Here is a 16,775-nt window from a genome sequence, read left to right as displayed (position 1 = left end):
GTTGAACTCTGTAATTAACACACAATTATTCTTAGGTGTTTAACTGAAAATTGATCGCTGTTAAATATAAGAGCGGGAATAAGAGAGGGAGGAGATGTACAATTTGGGACATACTCAATTGGATTTGCCCCAAATGGTGCAGTTAGAAATGTGCCAGGGCCTCAGAATCAGCCCTCAAGGCATTCAGATCTGGCTGAAGAGCCCATGAGAGTATAGCAGGCATGGAAAGCCAAGATATCATGGAAAAAAAAAAAAAAAGACCTAAATGAAGGATCTCTGTGAGTGAGATCCCAGTGGAAAGAACGGGGCCATCAAAGAAGGAGGTACCCTTCTCCGAAGGGAGGAGAGAACTTCCACTTTGACTATGACCCTATCAGAATAAGACCAAAGTCAGCGAACTCTAAAGGCTTCCATAGCCCTGGCAACTCATGACTAGAGCCTAGGGAGATTACTGACTCCATGAACAGGAGTGTCAAATTGTTAAGTCAGCAACAGGAGTCACTGTGTACTTACACCCCATGCGGGATCTGTCCCTAATGTGTCGTCTAAAGCCAAGTGATGCTATGACTGGTACTGAAACAGTATTTTTATACTTTGCGTTTCTGTGTGGGCGCAGACTGATGAGGTCTTTGCTAATTATATACTGAAGTGATCTTCTGTATATAAAGAGAATTGGAAATGAAAAAAAAAAAAACAACCTGGTGTTAAAATGGAAATGGCATAGAAAATTAATTATTTTGAAAAAAAAATTATGTAGGATCTCTGTCTTTAATGTGCTGTACATTGCTATTTAATGCTATAATTAGTAATCCAATGGTAGTTTTTTCACTTGATATTGCTATATGGGCAAAATGTTGAAATCTTTACCTAATATATACTAAATTGATCTTCTGTATACAAAGAGAATAGTAAATGAATCTTTACATGAATGGAAGGGGAAAGGGAGCGGGAAGGGGGGAGGGTTGCGGGTGGGAGGGAAGTTATGGGAGGGGAGAAGCCATTGTAACCCATAAGCTATACTTTGGAAATTTATATTCATTAAATAAAAGTTTAATAAAAAAAAAAAAAAGGACTTGCAATGCACAATGAAAAAAAAAAAAAAAAAGAAATGTGCCAGGGGATTCCAATACAATCCCATCAAGGTGGCATGTACCGGCCGGCGCCGTGGCTTAACAGGCTAATCCTCCGCCTTGTGGCACCAGCACACCAGGTTCTAGTCCCGATTGGGGTGCTGGATTCTATCTCGGTTGCCCCTCTTCCAGGCCAGCTCTCTGCTATGGCCCAGGAAGGCAGTGGAGGATGGCCCAAGTCCTTGGGCCCTGCACCCCATGGGAGACCAGGAGAAGCACCTGGCTCCTGGCTTTGGATCAGCACGATGCACCGGCCGCAGTGGCCATTGGAGGGTGAACCAATGGCAAAAAGGAAGACCTTTCTCTCTGTCTCTCTCTCACTATCCACTCTGCCTGTAAAAAAAAAAAAAAAAAAAAAAAAAAAGGTGGCATGTACCAATGTCGTCTCATTAGTCCAAGTGATCAATTTCAGTTCACAATTGATCACACTGTTAGGTCTAAGAGTCAAAGGGATCACACAAACAAGACCAGTGTCTGCTAATACTAACTGATAGAATCAAAAGGGAGAGAACGATCCATCATGGGAAGCGGGATACACAGCAGACTCATAGAATGGCAGATGTCCTAAACAACACTCTGGCCTCAGAATCAGCCCTTAAGGCATTCGGATCTGGCCAAAGAGCCTATGAGAGTATTTCAGGCATGGAAAGCCAAGACACTCTGGCAAAAGAAAAAAAAAAAAACTAAATGAAAGATCTCTGCGAGTGAGATCCCAGTGAAAAGAACAGGTCATCAAAGAAGGAGGTACCTTTCTCTAAAGGGAGAAGAGAACTTCCACTTTGACTATGACCTTGTCTCAATAAGATCGAAGTCCGCGAACTCAAAAAGCTTCATAGCCTTGGCAACTCATGACTAGAGCCTAGGGAGATTACCGATGCCATAAACAAGAGTGTCAATTTGTTAAGTCAACAACAGGAGTCACTGTGCACTTACTCCTCATGTGGGATCTCTGTCCTTAATGTGTTGTTCAATGTGAATTAATGCTATAACTAGTACTCAAACTGTATTTTACACTTTGTGTTTCTGTGTGGGTACAAACTGATGAAATCTTTACTTAATATATACTAAATTGATCTGTATATAAAGATAATTGAAAATGAATCTTGATGTGAATGGAGTGGGAGAGGGAGCGGGAGATGTGAGGGTTGCGGGTGGGAGGGAAGTTATTGGGGGGGGGGGAGAAGTCACTATAATCCATAAACTGTACTTTGGAAATTTATATTTACTAAATAAAAGTTAAAAAAAAAAAAGGCAGCCCACATTCACAGGAAAGCATGTAAAAACATACAAAACATATTCCACTGACAACCTAGGTACCACTAACGCTGATTTCTTTAACATATATGCCATTTTCCATTTTTTATATGATTAATTCTTTAAGATTTTGGTTTCAGGTGCTGGCGCTATGGCTCAGCAGGTTAACACCCTGGCCTGAAGCGCCGGCATCCCATATGGCACCAGTTCTAGTCCCAGCTGCTCCTCTTCCAGTCCAGCTCTCTGCTGTGGCCTGGGAAAGCAGTACCCATGTGGGAGACCCAGAATAAGCTCCTGGCTCCAGATCAGCGCAGCTCTGGCCATTGCAGCCAATTCGGGAGTGAACCATCAGATGGAAGACCTCTCTCTCGGTCTGTCTCTGTCTGTCTCTGTCTGTCTCTGTCTCTCTCTCTCTGTGTGTAACTCTGACTTTCAAATAAATAAATCTTTAAAAAAAAAATGATGATGATTATTTTGGTTTCATCCACACAGTAGGCTTGTTCCACCACAGACAGAATAGCCCAGGGGATGTGAAAGCAGGAAGCTGGCAGGAAAAAAAAAAAAAAAAGGTGCTTAAATTATACTCTCCAAATAAGAAGCAGGGCCGGGCCAGTTTAGTACTTGGATGGGAGGATATCCGGGTTCAGGAGACACCAGTGATTCAGAAATAAGGCACAGGGAGGACAGAGGGTGACCGCTCTCCCAGGTCTCAGGGGGGAAGTCTAAGAAGGGACGAACGGTGGCTTTTCTGGAACCCTGAGCCGCTCTGTCCATTTACCAGTGACCTCCAGCACTATCAGCTTCCTGTCTGCTCTCACACAAAGGGCTGGAGTGGCTGCAACTGCACTCATTTACTTTTTTTTTTTTTTTTGACAGGCAGAGTGGATAGTGAGAGAGAAAGAGAGACAGAGAGAAAGGTCTTCCTTTGCCGTTGGTTCACCCTCCAATGGCCGCCGCGGTAGCGCGCTGCGACCTGCGCATCGCGCTGATCCGATGGCAGGAGCCAGGTGCTTCTCCTGGTCTCCCATGCGAGTGCAGGGCCCAAGCACTTGGGCCATCCTCCACTGCACTCCCTGGCCACGCAGAGAGCTGGCCTGGAAGAGGGGCAACCGGGACAGGCTAGGTACCCCGACCCGGACTAGAACCCGGTGTGCCGGCGCCGCAAGGCGGAGGATTAGCCTAGTGAGCCGCGGCGCCGGCTGCACTCATTTACTTTTACAAAGCAACCCCAGAGCTTAGCAAACACACAGATGCACCGCACGGCGCCTTCCGCACCACAGGTACAAGAGCAACGGCACCCCAGCAAGGACGACGACGAGGAACTTTCCTCTCCACTGAACTTCCCTCGGGGAACACATCCACGGCCTTGATGTTTCTACGTAAACACCCACTCTCCGCCAGTCGCCATGCAGATATCAGCTGCATGATCACACACTGTCACTTAGAAATGCAATGTCAAAGTGGCAGAGAGGGAGACTGAGAAGAATTAACTTAAATACCGGGTTTAAAACAAATTGTGGGGGCCAGTGTTCTGGTTTATCCAGTTAACCCACCGCCTATGATGCCGGCAGCCCACACGGGCACGGGTTTGTGTCATAGCTGTTCCACTTGCAATCCAGCTCCCTACTGATAGCCTGGGAAAAGCAGCTGGGATTGGCCCAAGTGTTTGGGCCCCTACACCAACATGGGAGACTCAGATGAAGCTGCTGGTTCCTGGCTTCCACCTGGCTCATTCCTGGCTTTTGCAGCCACTTTGGGAGTGAGCCAGCAGATGGAAGACCTCTTTCTCACTGTCTCTCCATCTCTCTCCTACTCTGCCTTTCAAATAAATCAATAATTTTTTTTAAAAAAAAATTGCATACCTTAAGAATAAACAACAGAACAAATAAACAGAAATTATATACGCATTCTTAGACACTGCCAACACCTGGACACCTTTTTAAGCACTTCCACATATTAAGATATGTTAAGGGGACCGGCATTTAGCCCAGCGGTTAGGATGTCCACATCTCACGTCACTGTGCCTGGGTTAATACCTGGCACTGGCTCCTGACTCCAGCTTCCTGCTAACATAGACCCTGGCGGGCAGCAGCGATGGCTCAACTCACTGGGATGCACATGGAAGACCTGGACTGAGTTCCTGGTCTCTGGCTTCAGCCTGGCCCAGTCCTAGGTGTTGCAGGCACTAAGAGGCAAACAAGCTCTGTTCTGTCTGTCTCTGATTATTTTTTAAGAATTTTGTAAGAATTTGAACACTTCACCCTATCACGACAAATTTTATCGACACTCTCAAAGTGTCTACCTTCTACCCAAGGAGAAATTTTAGAAGACAGGAGGGACAAGCACAGTGGCGCGGTAGGTTAAAACTCCGGCCTGCAGTGCCTGCATCCTACATGGGCACTGGTTCAAGCCCCAGCTGCTCCGCTTCCAATCCAGCTCTCTGCTTATTGCCTGAGAAAGCAGCAGATAATGGGCAGAGTGCTTGGGCCCCTGCACCCACGTGGGAGACCCCAAAGAAGCTCCAGGCTCCAGGCTTTGGATTGGCTCAGTTCTGGCTTTTGTGCCCACTTGGGGAGTGAACCAGTGGGTAGAAGATCTCTTTCTGTCTCAGCCTCCCTGTGTAACTCTGTCTTCCGTCATATAAAATAAATTAAAAAAAAAAGAAAAAAGTACAGATTGCTGGGTCCCAGCTCAGCTGAAGAACTGCCGATTTTCGATGAGTTCCCAGGCAGCACTGCTGGTCTAGGGACCACACTGTAATAACCAGTGTGCTAGACAACAAGCCAAAACACAACTCAAACTGGCAGACACTAGCCCAAGGGGCAGACATTTCATCAGGAAGTCACTTCAGAGTCTGTGGAACATTCTATACCTGATGTCTCATTGCCAGCCTACACAGGCTCTTGACCTCATTCACTGTGTTTCGCCCAGAAAGGGCTTGGTGTTAAGTAGCAATATGAACCTTCCTACACGTCCCCATTCAACCGACCGTCACCTTTCCCGGGGCCCACTCTGAGCCTCTACACAGCAAGGCCTCCTTTCCTGAGGCACCTTCTTCCTCAACTAGTTCACAAACCCTGTATTTCAAGGATTCTCATTCATTGTCCTCCCTAGCAGAAGTCAAACTCCATGAGCCTGGGGTTCCTTCTTAAGCAACATATCCCGTCCCTCGGCAGGGTGGGGAACTCCCAGCCCACAGACCATATAAGCCCAGGAAATCATTGGGTCTGGCCCTGCCAAAGCAACCAAGGGGGGGATTATTTAATAAATTTGTAGCAGGTTAATTTTTTTTTTTTTTTTTGACCGGCAGAGTGGATAGTGAGAGAGAGAGACAGAGAGAAAGGTCTTCCTTTTTCCGTTGCTTCACCCCCAGTGGCCGCTATGGCGGGTGCACCGCGCTGATCCGAAGCCAGGAGCCAGGTGCTTCTCCTGGTCTCCCATGCCGGTGCAGGGCCCAAGGACTTGGGCCATCCTCCACTGCCTTCCCGGGCCACAGCAGAGAGCTGGCCTGGGAGAGGGGCAACCGGGACAGAATCCAGCGCCCCGACCGGGACTAGAACCCGGTGTGCCGGCACCGCAAGGTGGAGGATTAGCCTGTTGAGCCGCGGCGCCGGCTTGCAGGCTAATTTTTAAATCAATACTTTTGTTTGGTCCATGAATGATGTTGTAACTATCCACACAGCCCTTGAAGAACAAAGGTGCCACAGTCCTGTGCCTAGGGAATTGCCCATCACATAGTAGGAATGCACTAAATATTAACTCAATTAATAAATGAAATGAAGGAAACATCACAGGAGATATTTGGGCCTTGGCCTTTGAACCCACAGTTCTGAGCACCCCCATCCTGTGGTTACCAAAGCAGTCATTTGCCTAAAACTCCATGCTCAGCCCTGCACACCCATTGTCCCCAGGTGGCCCCTGACAACAAGCAGCATAAGGAGGCTGGTGAATGAGTTGCTCGAGTCTTTAATATTCCACTAAAGTGGACTCCAGGGACAGCTAGCCTGGGCACTGCCACAGACAGAGGAGTAAGGAATCCAGAAAGAGCAGAGAACTGACTGTGAACACAGACGTCCGGGCTAGCTCGGGACAGCACCAATCCTCAGAGACCGCGACAAGAAGCAAGCCAAATCTGGTGTCGTGTTTCCAGGGTGGTTCAAACTACAGCTCGGGCACAAGCCTGCTGGTGCACATGGAAGTCTGTCTGCTCCCCTAGGACACCCACCGAGCAGCAGCAGCAAACTTCAGACTACAACCTAAGGAGCTGACAGCACAGCCTGTCTGCTCTAACCACACCGGAGAATGTGGGAGCTGGAGACAGGCCCACAGCAGCGTCCTCTCCTGCCCCTCCCACACTGACTCATCACGCCAAGGGCAAGCAGCCTGCTCCCCAGTGTCCTTGTCATGCCACATCTTTTATTAAACTGGTGTCAGAGACCGAGTGAGAAAGGAGGAAAGGGAAAAACAGATGACTTTCAGCCTCCCAGGACCTCAGCAATCCCGTAAGGAAGCAAGCCTCAGGGGCTTCGTTAGTCGTTTCTCCTCTCACGCTGTCTTCTACCTGCGGGGGCTCACGCCCATCTCTGGCTCAGGCTTTCTCCCTCTAAAAACACCCTGCGAGAGCTACCAAGGCCCAATGCCTTGCTGATGAGTTTTCTCCCGCAGTTTGCTGGCAGAAATTCCCATTTACTGGATCAGGATTCGGAGCAGCCTGAGCCTCGATCTTAAACCTTAACAGAATTCCAAGGGGTTACAAGCCATCTCTCTGTTCTTAATTACACAAAGCTGGAACTCAGGAATTAGGTAAGGGACCATTTTCCAGGAAACTTGTGTATAATATTTTTATAGTGGTGCAAGTCTTGTGATGCAGTGGGTTAAGCTGCCCTGAGGACGCCCACGTCCCATACTGGAGTGCCTGGCCTAAGTCTCACCTCCACTTCTAATCCAGCTGCCTGCTGGTGCACCTGGGAGGTAGCAGGTGATAGCCCAAGTATATTGTCCCCTGCCACCCCCATGAGGGGCCTAGATGAAGTTCCTGGCTCCTGGTTTCAGTGTGACCCAGTCCCTGCTATTCTGAGCATGCATTTTGGGAGTGAGCCAGGAGTTGGAAGATCTCTCTCTCTCCCTCCCTACCTCCCTCTCTCTCGCTCTCTCTTCTTTCCTTCTTCCTCTTTCCTATTTCAAATAAATTTAAAAATAAATCTTAAAAACTGAAAGCTTCTTGAAAAAGTAAATGTTTTATAATAGATCATTTATAATAGAAAATTTTAAGTGGCGATTATCTCTCTACAGTTTTATTTTCTATAAATATTTTCTAAGACAGTAACCAATGTTTAAAGGAAAAAAGAGGAGGAAGGGTACCATTTTGGGTTTATCATGTGTTCCAAAAACCTTCCATGAGACAGGCTAACAGCTCATCAACAAGAGATGGACTTGAAGCAGCTATTAAAAATTATGTGTGAACATTTATTTATCAATGGGAAAAAGAAAAATATACACTTGGATTACTGGAATATGTTAGGATCCCATTTCTTTTTCCTTTTTTTTTTTTTTTTTTTTTTTTACAGGCAGAGTGGACAGTGAGAGTGAGAGAGAGAGAGAGAGAGGTCTTCCTTTTCCATTGGTTCACCCCCCAGTGGCCGCTGCGGCCGGCACACTGCGACCGGCGTACTGCGCTGATCCGAAGCCAGGAACCAGGTGCTTCTCCTGGTCTCCCATGCGGGTGCAGGGTCCAAGCTTGGGCCATCCTCCACTGCACTCCCGGGCCACAGCAGAGAGCTGGACTGGAAGAGGAGCAACCAGGACAGAATCCGGCGCCCTGACAGGGACTAGAACCCCAGGGTGCCGGCGCCACAGGCGGAAGATTAGCCTATTGAGCCGCGGCGCCAGCCTAGGATCCCATTTCTGCCTAAAGCTCTAAAATACATTGCACATGCCATGTGTGATGACACACAAGGAAGTCCAGAACAAACATGGGAAAATTCATTTTATTCTTGATCGCTCACCTGCATCTCAACATAGTCACGCATCAGATACAGGAAGCTACAAAGTCTCTCACTTTATAGACAGCTTTTCAGTCGACACCCCCACGAACGGGTTTCCCTGTTAGACATCCCGGGGCAGCGCTCACCGTTTTGCTCCAGGAGGGTCGACAGCGCGTTTGCCGACGCCTGGAAGACTTCCTTCGAGGAGGAGTGCATCAGCATGGACAGCATCGCCTCCCTGTGCGCCGGGAGCCTGCCGGAGCACAAGCACAGAGTGAGTGGGATCTTGCTGGGCACTGAGTCTCCCCCCACACAGTCCAACATCTCCAACAGCAGGCAACGGCATAGGCCATGCACTGTCATAACGGCGCATGGTAGCTAAACCACTTTACATTCAAGAGCCAGATGCAAACCACTGCTTACCAGGCAATCAGTTTTTGTTTCTTCCAAAGCTGATTAGCAGAAGGGAAAAGCAAGCTCAGTAGGTACTGGAGGGGTCTCCTAACAGTTCAGGGAACGGTTGTGCAGCCACTGCCTGTGAGGCAGGCATCGCACAGGAGCGCGGGTTAGAGACTCAGCTATCCCAAGTCTACCCAGCTTCCTGCTCATGCACTTGGGAAAAGCATCAGAAGATGGCCCAAGTACTGGGGCCCCCGCCACCCAAGGAGGAGACCCTCTTAAATAAAATGTTCAGGGAGGTGCCCATGTTGTGATACAGTGGGTAAAGCCACTGCCTTTAAGATTGGCATCCTATATAGACCGCTCATTTGAGCCCTGGCTGTTCCCTATCCGATCCAGCTCCCTTCTAATGTTCCTGGGAAAGCAGCAAACAACAGCCCAAACACTTGGGCCCCTGTCACCACTTGTGAGACCTCATGGGAGTTCTGGGCTCCCGGCTTCAGCTCGGCCCAGCTCTAGCTCCTGTAGCTATCTGGAGAGCGAACCAGTGGATGGAAGATCTCTTTGTCTTTGTCTCTCCTCCTTTCTATCACTCTGCTTTCTAACTCATATTTCTTTTGAAGTTCACAGAAAGTGTGTACTGCAAAAAACCAGCATGGATTTCAGAATTTTTTGCACCAAAATAAACTTAGTTTTAATTCTATTTTCTGCAGACCTTAAGAAGCCTCCTCACATACAGAGGTGCTAGGAGGGAAAAGATAACGTGAGGAGAAGGCAACAGAAGCAAGGAAGGAAAAGAAAACAAGTCACAAAGAAGCACATGGATTTTAAAGACAGAATACAGACATTTTCTGTCCCTAACATTTACTTGAAGGGTCTCTTATGAACAGTAAAGAACAGGGGAGCTCGGAACAAAAATTAAATCACAGCACGAGGGTGCCTTATCCTAATTTCCTAAGAGGACTGCTCTCAGGGAATGATGGGACGCTTACCAAGCAGTTTTCAAAAGCATGACTGTTTCTTTTCAAACCAGAGATGCTACATTAATTAGCATCCGTGCCATTAACTGTGGGGTCACTGTGCAAAGAGGCTGCCAGGCTTCCGGATGTGGACATGACCGTTTCAGTCTGCAAAGAGGGACACTCAGAGCCTCAGACCCAGGGAGCACTCACAGCCAACGGCCGGAGCGCAAGGGTCCTGGACAGGCATGCATCAAGGGCCGCGCTCCCGCGTGTGCGTGTGGGGAGCCAGTGCTGACCTGAAGGCATGGGAAGGGCGCTACTACCACAGCTCCAGAGCAGCCCACAGCTCCCAACGCTGCCACATGCGCCAGGCCCTCACCAGAGGGGCCCCTCTGACCCCATCTAATTCCTGGGGGTGGCAGCCTGCAGGCCAGAGGCGGCTCTGTGATTTCTCCCACCAGGGCTGAATGCGCACGGTGTTTTTAAGTGATCATCCAGAGCACAGCAAGACTCTTCCTCCACGACTCAGAGATTACGAATGACCGGACTCCCCATCCCTTAGCAATAATGTTCCAACACACCGCCTCTCCCGCCTGTGGCTGGCAAAGACGCCGCAGCACCACAGACCCGCCACTGTATGACCACAGCGCCTAGAACATGACCTCCCGCAGCAAAGCCACAGGGAGCGCATCTCTTAGCATTGCCTAAAGTGACAACTGCGTGCTCCTATCAGAGAGAAGCAGCTTTACTGACTGGCCGTCCTCGTCGCCGATCTTCTCGTGCAGGCTGCTGTGGTACATGAGCAGGTTGTTCAGGGACCAGCACGCCGCCTCCTGCGTGGGGGAGGGGAGGAAGGAAGCGGTCAGCGTGGACGTGGTGGACACGTGGCTGAGTGCCTGGTCGTGTCTGCAGGAGCCTCACCTGCACGTGCTTGTTCTTCCGGTGCCCCGTGAGCGCCTTGTAGCAGGCTTCCAGCCAGAACAGCTTGTCTTCCTCCTCCTCGCCATTCTGAGCCTCACTCTTTTCCTCTAAGTCTTGATTTAAAAAAATGGTCTCAGCTTGAAAACATTAAAAAAATCAATAAATACATATTGGCATTGTATGCACGTTCACGCACACGCACACGCACACAATCACAATGATGGGACTTTAAAACGTACAGGGAAAATGGAACTAAAATATCACTGTATTTTGGTGCCAAGTTTGAAATCCACACAAGGCCAGCGCCGTGGCTTAACAGGCTAATCCTCTGCCTTGCGGCGCCGGCACACTGGGTTCTAGTCCCGGTTGGGGCACCGGATTCTATCCCAGTTGCCCCTCTTCCAGGCCAGCTCTCTGCTATGGCCCGGGAAGGCAGTGGAGGATGGCCCAAGTGCTTGGGCCCTGCACCCCATGGGAGACCAGGAGAAGCACCTGGCTCCTGCCTTTGGATCAGTGTGATGCGCCAGCCGCAGTGGCCATTGGAGGGTGAACCAACGGCAAAAAGGAAGACCTTTCTCTCTCTCTATCCACTCTGCCTGTCAAAAAAAAAAAAAAATCCACACATATCATAATAAAGATGCTCCACAAACGTTTTGCAGACCTTGTGCACGCTCCAATGACTAACAGGAAGTCCCTATTTTGAAGTGGTGTCCACTGAGTGAGGTGTTCTGTGAGAGCAGACGTGGCTGATTATCTATCAAGGTCTAATATAACAGAGGCCTCAACCCACGGTTACCCCACACAGAAAAACGGCTAAGATGAAGAAGAGGATACCCCAAAAGTTCCCTAATAGACTAGAGGAGGATCCTGTGCAAAGGCAAGCTGCTGAGTCACCATGCTGACTCAGGGGTCAAACCAAACTCCCGGCTGCCCAGGGACAGGTGCACCTGTCACAGTGCCGGAGTGCCTCTAAGTATCTTCCACTGGGAAATGGACTGCACTGCACAGCAAAGGCACTGACTGCCTCCTTCCCTGCCTGGGATCCTCTTGACAGCATCAGACACATGCATCACATTTTCCTTTTTGGGAGGTGGGGCTGGGATATCACTCACTGAGGAGCGCCAGGCAGCCCAGGGCCGAGATCTGCAGCGCTGCGTTCTCGGGATACCGCCGCACAGCTCTCACCACAAACGCGTGCACCTCGTTCAGCACCAGGATGTTGAAAAAATTGCCTAAAAGTTCAGTGAGACAAAGGCTGAATTTTCAATCATAGAACTAGAATCACCTTTGCTTTATGACAGCATTAAACCAACAAATTTGAGTAGTGATGGGTATGTTAATGACATTAAAACACTTCTTTAAATTCTATTGGCTCCAAAAGAGGGATCTGCAAAAAGTCTGTAGAAAATTAAAAGATAAGTTTATTTTGATACAAAAATATTTTGAAACCCATGCAGAGTTTGTGCATGGTACCTATTTCCATGAATTCTTGGGGGGCTCCTCATATTTATAACCCAGGAAACTTTGGAGATTTCCTCTGAGCTGTTGTTTAATTATCTCAGACAAAGGGAGTGCCCATGCAAAACGATGACACAAATTTGGGACATGTTAACTTTCCATTCTGTGACTCCCTCTCCTGCTGTTATCACATAGAAACAACGAGATGTCCATTATCTGTGTTGCAACCACATTCACTGTACAAAGTAACTTCACTCTCCTGCCTTCCGAAAGATCCAAGTCTGCCATACAAAAAGCCTCCCTCTCTGCCACTCTTCTCGCTGCACTGCCCAGAAACCCAGCTGCACACATCTCCTCCGGCTCAGCCCGTGGTCAGCCTAGACTCGCGGCAGCAAGAGGTCCCTTCTATCTAACACCCATTCTTCCCAGAATTAACGCATCAATTCCTGTGTCTTTATGAGCAAAGACCGTATCAGGGATATTCCAGAAATCTGTTCCTCCTTCCAGCTGGCGTGTTTGTCACTCACTGTACCAGGTTTCCCTCTAGAAGTAGTAAGGAAACTCCTACTTATTCCTAGGTGTAATAAAATGTCTGTGAGAAAGGCAAAAACAGAGAAAACCCCTGTAATATACCACAAAAAGCCTGCAGACCCAAACCAATGTCAATCAATGGTCTCAGTCCTTGGGGACTCCCCAGAAGTCATCCCCACCCCCAGGTCCCAAGTCCTGGCTGGTCCCGGAGAGTCATGTTGAGAACATTCTCTGCCATGTTTACCAGCATGTCTAAGCTCACCCTAGTTCCACTGCTATCACCCCCATGCGGCTGCCAACAGCTGCTCTACTTCTGGCCAACTGTGAGGCTCTTGGCAACAAGCAGTAAGATTGGCCTCATTGATGTGAAAATAGAGTAAACTGTAAAAACCACTACATGCATTAAACCCATCATCATATCACATTTTTGAAGATTTGTTCATTTCAAAGGCAAAGTTACAGAGACACGGGGAGAGACAGACACAGGGGGCAGACACACAGAAAAACCTTCCACTCGCAACTTTACTCCCCATATGACTGCAACAAACGGGGCTGGGCCAGGCCAAAGCCAGGAGCCTCAAACTCCATCTGGGTCTCCCATGTGGGTAGCCAGGGCCTAGGCACCTGAGCCATCATCTGTTGCTTTCCCAGGTGCAGTAGCAGGCAACTGGATTGGAAGTGGAGGAGCCAGGACCCCAGAGACCATGTGGGATGCTGGCATCACAGGTTGGCGACAACCTGCAGTGCCACAACACAAGCCCCTGTTTTTCTTCTTTTATTGACTTACTCATTTATCTGAAGGGCAGATTTACAGAGAGTTGAGAAGAGATGCAAAGACAGATTTGCTTTTTTAAGTTATTTACCTACTTTATAGACAGAACTACAGAGAAAGATCCCCTAACCACTCATTCACTCTCCAAACGCCTGCAATAGCCAGGACTGGGCCAGCCTGGAGCCCAGAGTTGGGAACTCCATCCAGGTCTCCCACGTGGGTGCCAGGGACCTGGTCACTTGAGCCATCACCACGGCCCCCCAGAGTGAGCATTATCAGAGAGCTAGAATTGGGAGCAGAGTCAGTTCTCAAACTCAGGCACTCAGACATGTGATGTGGGCAACCCAATCAGGGGCGTAACTGCTAGGCCAAAATGCCTGCCCCAGATTACACAACATGAAAAATGTTAGCTACAGATTTGTTGACTTTGAGTTTTTATGTTAATTAGGAAGATGTTGAAAGGTTGATTCAATTTCTTTCGAGACCATAATAATGGAACCAATAATATTCTGCCAAGAGGTAAATGAGTGGGGCAAAAATGCATGCTTATCTGAAGGTCAGCTGGCTGACTTTCTATTTTCAAAGAAAAACTACAGAACAATATAGAAATTACACAGGCTATGATGAGTCTCATGGCTCTTTAATCTCAATAGCGTGACATCACAGCCCTCCAACATGTCACTGTACACCCTTCAGGAATTCCAGAACCATCTCCCTCCCCAGGACAAGACCACTGCTTCCTCCAGTTCATTTCAAGGGATTACAGTGAATTCACATTTTAAATGCAACTTGTGCACACTGAACTTTCACTGTAGAAAATTGTACAATACGAAACAGAACTGTCCATTAGTGTGCTGGTCTGAAATTAAGGCATCAGCTTGCGAATTAGGTTGAAAAATTCTCAAACATCAACCAGGCTGTACTATCTCACCCTTCCTTGTGAAAATACAGTGAGTAAGAATCATCAAGATGGAGAGGTAAACCAGCTGCCACGTTTTAGAAGGAGGCTTCCTTCTGTGTAGGGAGGCAGACTCCACCCCTACAGGATGCACCATCATAGATAAGACATCTGTACATCTGGAGGGAATTAGCACACCCAGTGTCCCAGGATCATTCTGTGGGTCAAGAAAACATTACCTACAGGCTAGCGTTGTGGGCAGTGGGTTAACCTGCGACTTGCAATGCCAACATGCCACATATGAGTGGCAGTTACAGTCCTGGCTGCTCCACTTCCGATCCAGCTCCCTGCTGGTACACCCAGGAAAGCGGCAGATGACCCAAGTGCTTAGGCCCCTGCCATTCAGATGAGAAACCAGGATAGAGTTCCAGGCTCCTGGTTAAGCCTTGCCCAGTCACCGCCATTGCAGCTACTTGAGGAATGTATCAGCAGATGGAAACTCTCTCTCTCTTTCTCTCCCTCTCTCACTCATTATGCCCTTCAAATAAATAAATCTTTTTAAAAATCATTTATATGGGGGCCAGCACTGTGGAGTAGCAGGTAAGGCTGCTGCCTGCAGTGCCTGCATCCCATGTGGGTGTGGGTTCGAGACCCGGCTGCTCCACTTCTGATCCAGCTCTCTGCTATGGCCTGGGAAAGCAGTAGAGGATGGCCCAAGTCCTTGGGCCCCTGCACCCACGTGGGAGACCCGGAGGAAGCTCCTGGCTCCTGGCTTCGGATCAGCTCAGCTCCAGCCGTTGCAACCATCTGGAGAGTGAACCAGCGGATGGAAGACCCCGCTCTCTCCCTCTCTCTCTCTGCCTCTCCTCTCTCTGTGTAACTCTGACTTTCAAGTAAAATAAATAAATCTTTTAAAAAAATCATACATGAAACTACTGTGGTAACCAGAAAATATCTGTGTGCAAACATGATTATCATACCTTACAGTTGTGGTCAGATAATGGTATTTAATAAATGCTTTTCAAGGAAAGAAATAAATTGAAGTTGTACATGTAAAGTAAAATTAAATCTTTAGGAATTGAATTCTAACTAAAACTAGGGTCTTTCCTAATGCTAAAATCTATTTCCAAATTATTCAGCAGATACAGTTATGATTCTTGAAGTAAAAATCTGAGTAGCTATGAGACCATGAAAATTAATTTTTATAAGAGAATGATGACATTTTCCCCCAAAGTTGAATGGTGAAAACCTCAGTGCCTGTAATAAAATCCTAACTATGCACAAAACATTGCTGGTAATCCTTTTTGGGGAAAACCATCAGAACCAATTTCCAGCAGTTAATGATCTTACCAACCACTCACTTTTTAACGCATTATTTGGCTCATAAAAATTCCAAGTAAATGTACAAGATGTGTATGCTGGGGTGGAGGAGGAAGGCCCAAGAAGGAGCTGGAATGAGGACTGAGAGCTCAAAGCAAATGGACAGAGCACCTTATGCAAACATGGGGCTTCAGGCTCTGCAGGGGGTAGCCACTGGGACTCCCCAAGGTGGGGCAGCTCAGTCTCCCACAAGGCCCTGGGGCTCCGGGCTCAGGCCTGGGCTCTGGCTGCTGGAAGCACCTCTGGGCCAGCACCTGTGGTTTGCAGCTTCACAATGCTCAGATCCTGACTCAACCAAAGAGAAACTGACACACAGAGAAGAAAACAAAAGTTGGAGTGGCCGACAGCAGAGAAGCAAGGCTTTGATGCCCTCCAGCTTTATACAGCGGGGAAATCAGATTCAGAGCACAAAACTCGACATATCAGTGCACAGAGGGAAAACAGAATCATAAAGCCAAGAAAGGAACGAGGAGTACAGACAGGAGCAAACACAGGGCCCTCGAAAGTTAGCTGGCAGGTCCAGAAATGAAGAGATGTTTGAAATACATTCTAAAACCTATGAAACATGACCAAGTTTTCACTAGAGTACAAAGCGGCTTATAAAAAATATCCAGATTCAGGTCTCCATAGGACCAAAACAAACAGAGAATAAAATTATTTCAAAATGTGTTTTAAGTATTTGTAAAATGCAATACCCCTACCCACCTGTGATTGAAACAAAAAAACAGTCTTATGTGTAAAAGTAAACCAAAGAGTAAATTTCTTAACTTGATAAAAGCTATCACAGGACCCACGCTGTGGCACAGCGGGTAAAGTCACTGCCTTCAGTGTTGGCATCGTATACGGGTACCAGTTCGAGTCCTGGCTGCTCCACTTCCAATCCAGCTCCCGGCTAATGTGCCTGAGAAGGCGGTGGGGGATGACCCAAGTCCTTGGGCCCCTGCACCCACTAACTCTGCCTTTCAAATAAATAAATATTTTAAAAAATTACAAAGAAAAGCTATCACAAAATAAGACAAGAATTTTTAAAGTTAAAAAAATACTTTTGGGGCTGGCATCATGGATTAACAGGCTAATCCTCCGCCT

The 16,775-nt window shown here is 47.9% G+C and overlaps 1 protein-coding gene across 1 annotated transcript in view; it reads right to left on the bottom strand.

The window, feature by feature from the left end:
* Positions 1–16,775, bottom strand: part of LRRK2 (leucine rich repeat kinase 2) — a 158,744-nt gene that overhangs the window by 124,881 nt on the left and 17,088 nt on the right. The window contains exons 8-11 of the mRNA XM_062195073.1: positions 11,763–11,882; positions 10,651–10,787; positions 10,483–10,562; positions 8,515–8,621 (exon numbers count right to left, since the gene is read on the bottom strand). Of these exons, the coding sequence (XP_062051057.1) occupies positions 8,515–8,621; positions 10,483–10,562; positions 10,651–10,787; positions 11,763–11,882 (444 nt within the window). The remainder of the gene's footprint in view (positions 1–8,514; positions 8,622–10,482; positions 10,563–10,650; positions 10,788–11,762; positions 11,883–16,775) is intronic.

The sequence above is a fragment of the Lepus europaeus genome, chromosome 6 (assembly GCF_033115175.1).
Source record: "Lepus europaeus isolate LE1 chromosome 6, mLepTim1.pri, whole genome shotgun sequence".
Lineage (NCBI taxonomy): Eukaryota > Metazoa > Chordata > Mammalia > Lagomorpha > Leporidae > Lepus > Lepus europaeus.
This window is presented reverse-complemented; position numbering and strand designations above follow the sequence as displayed.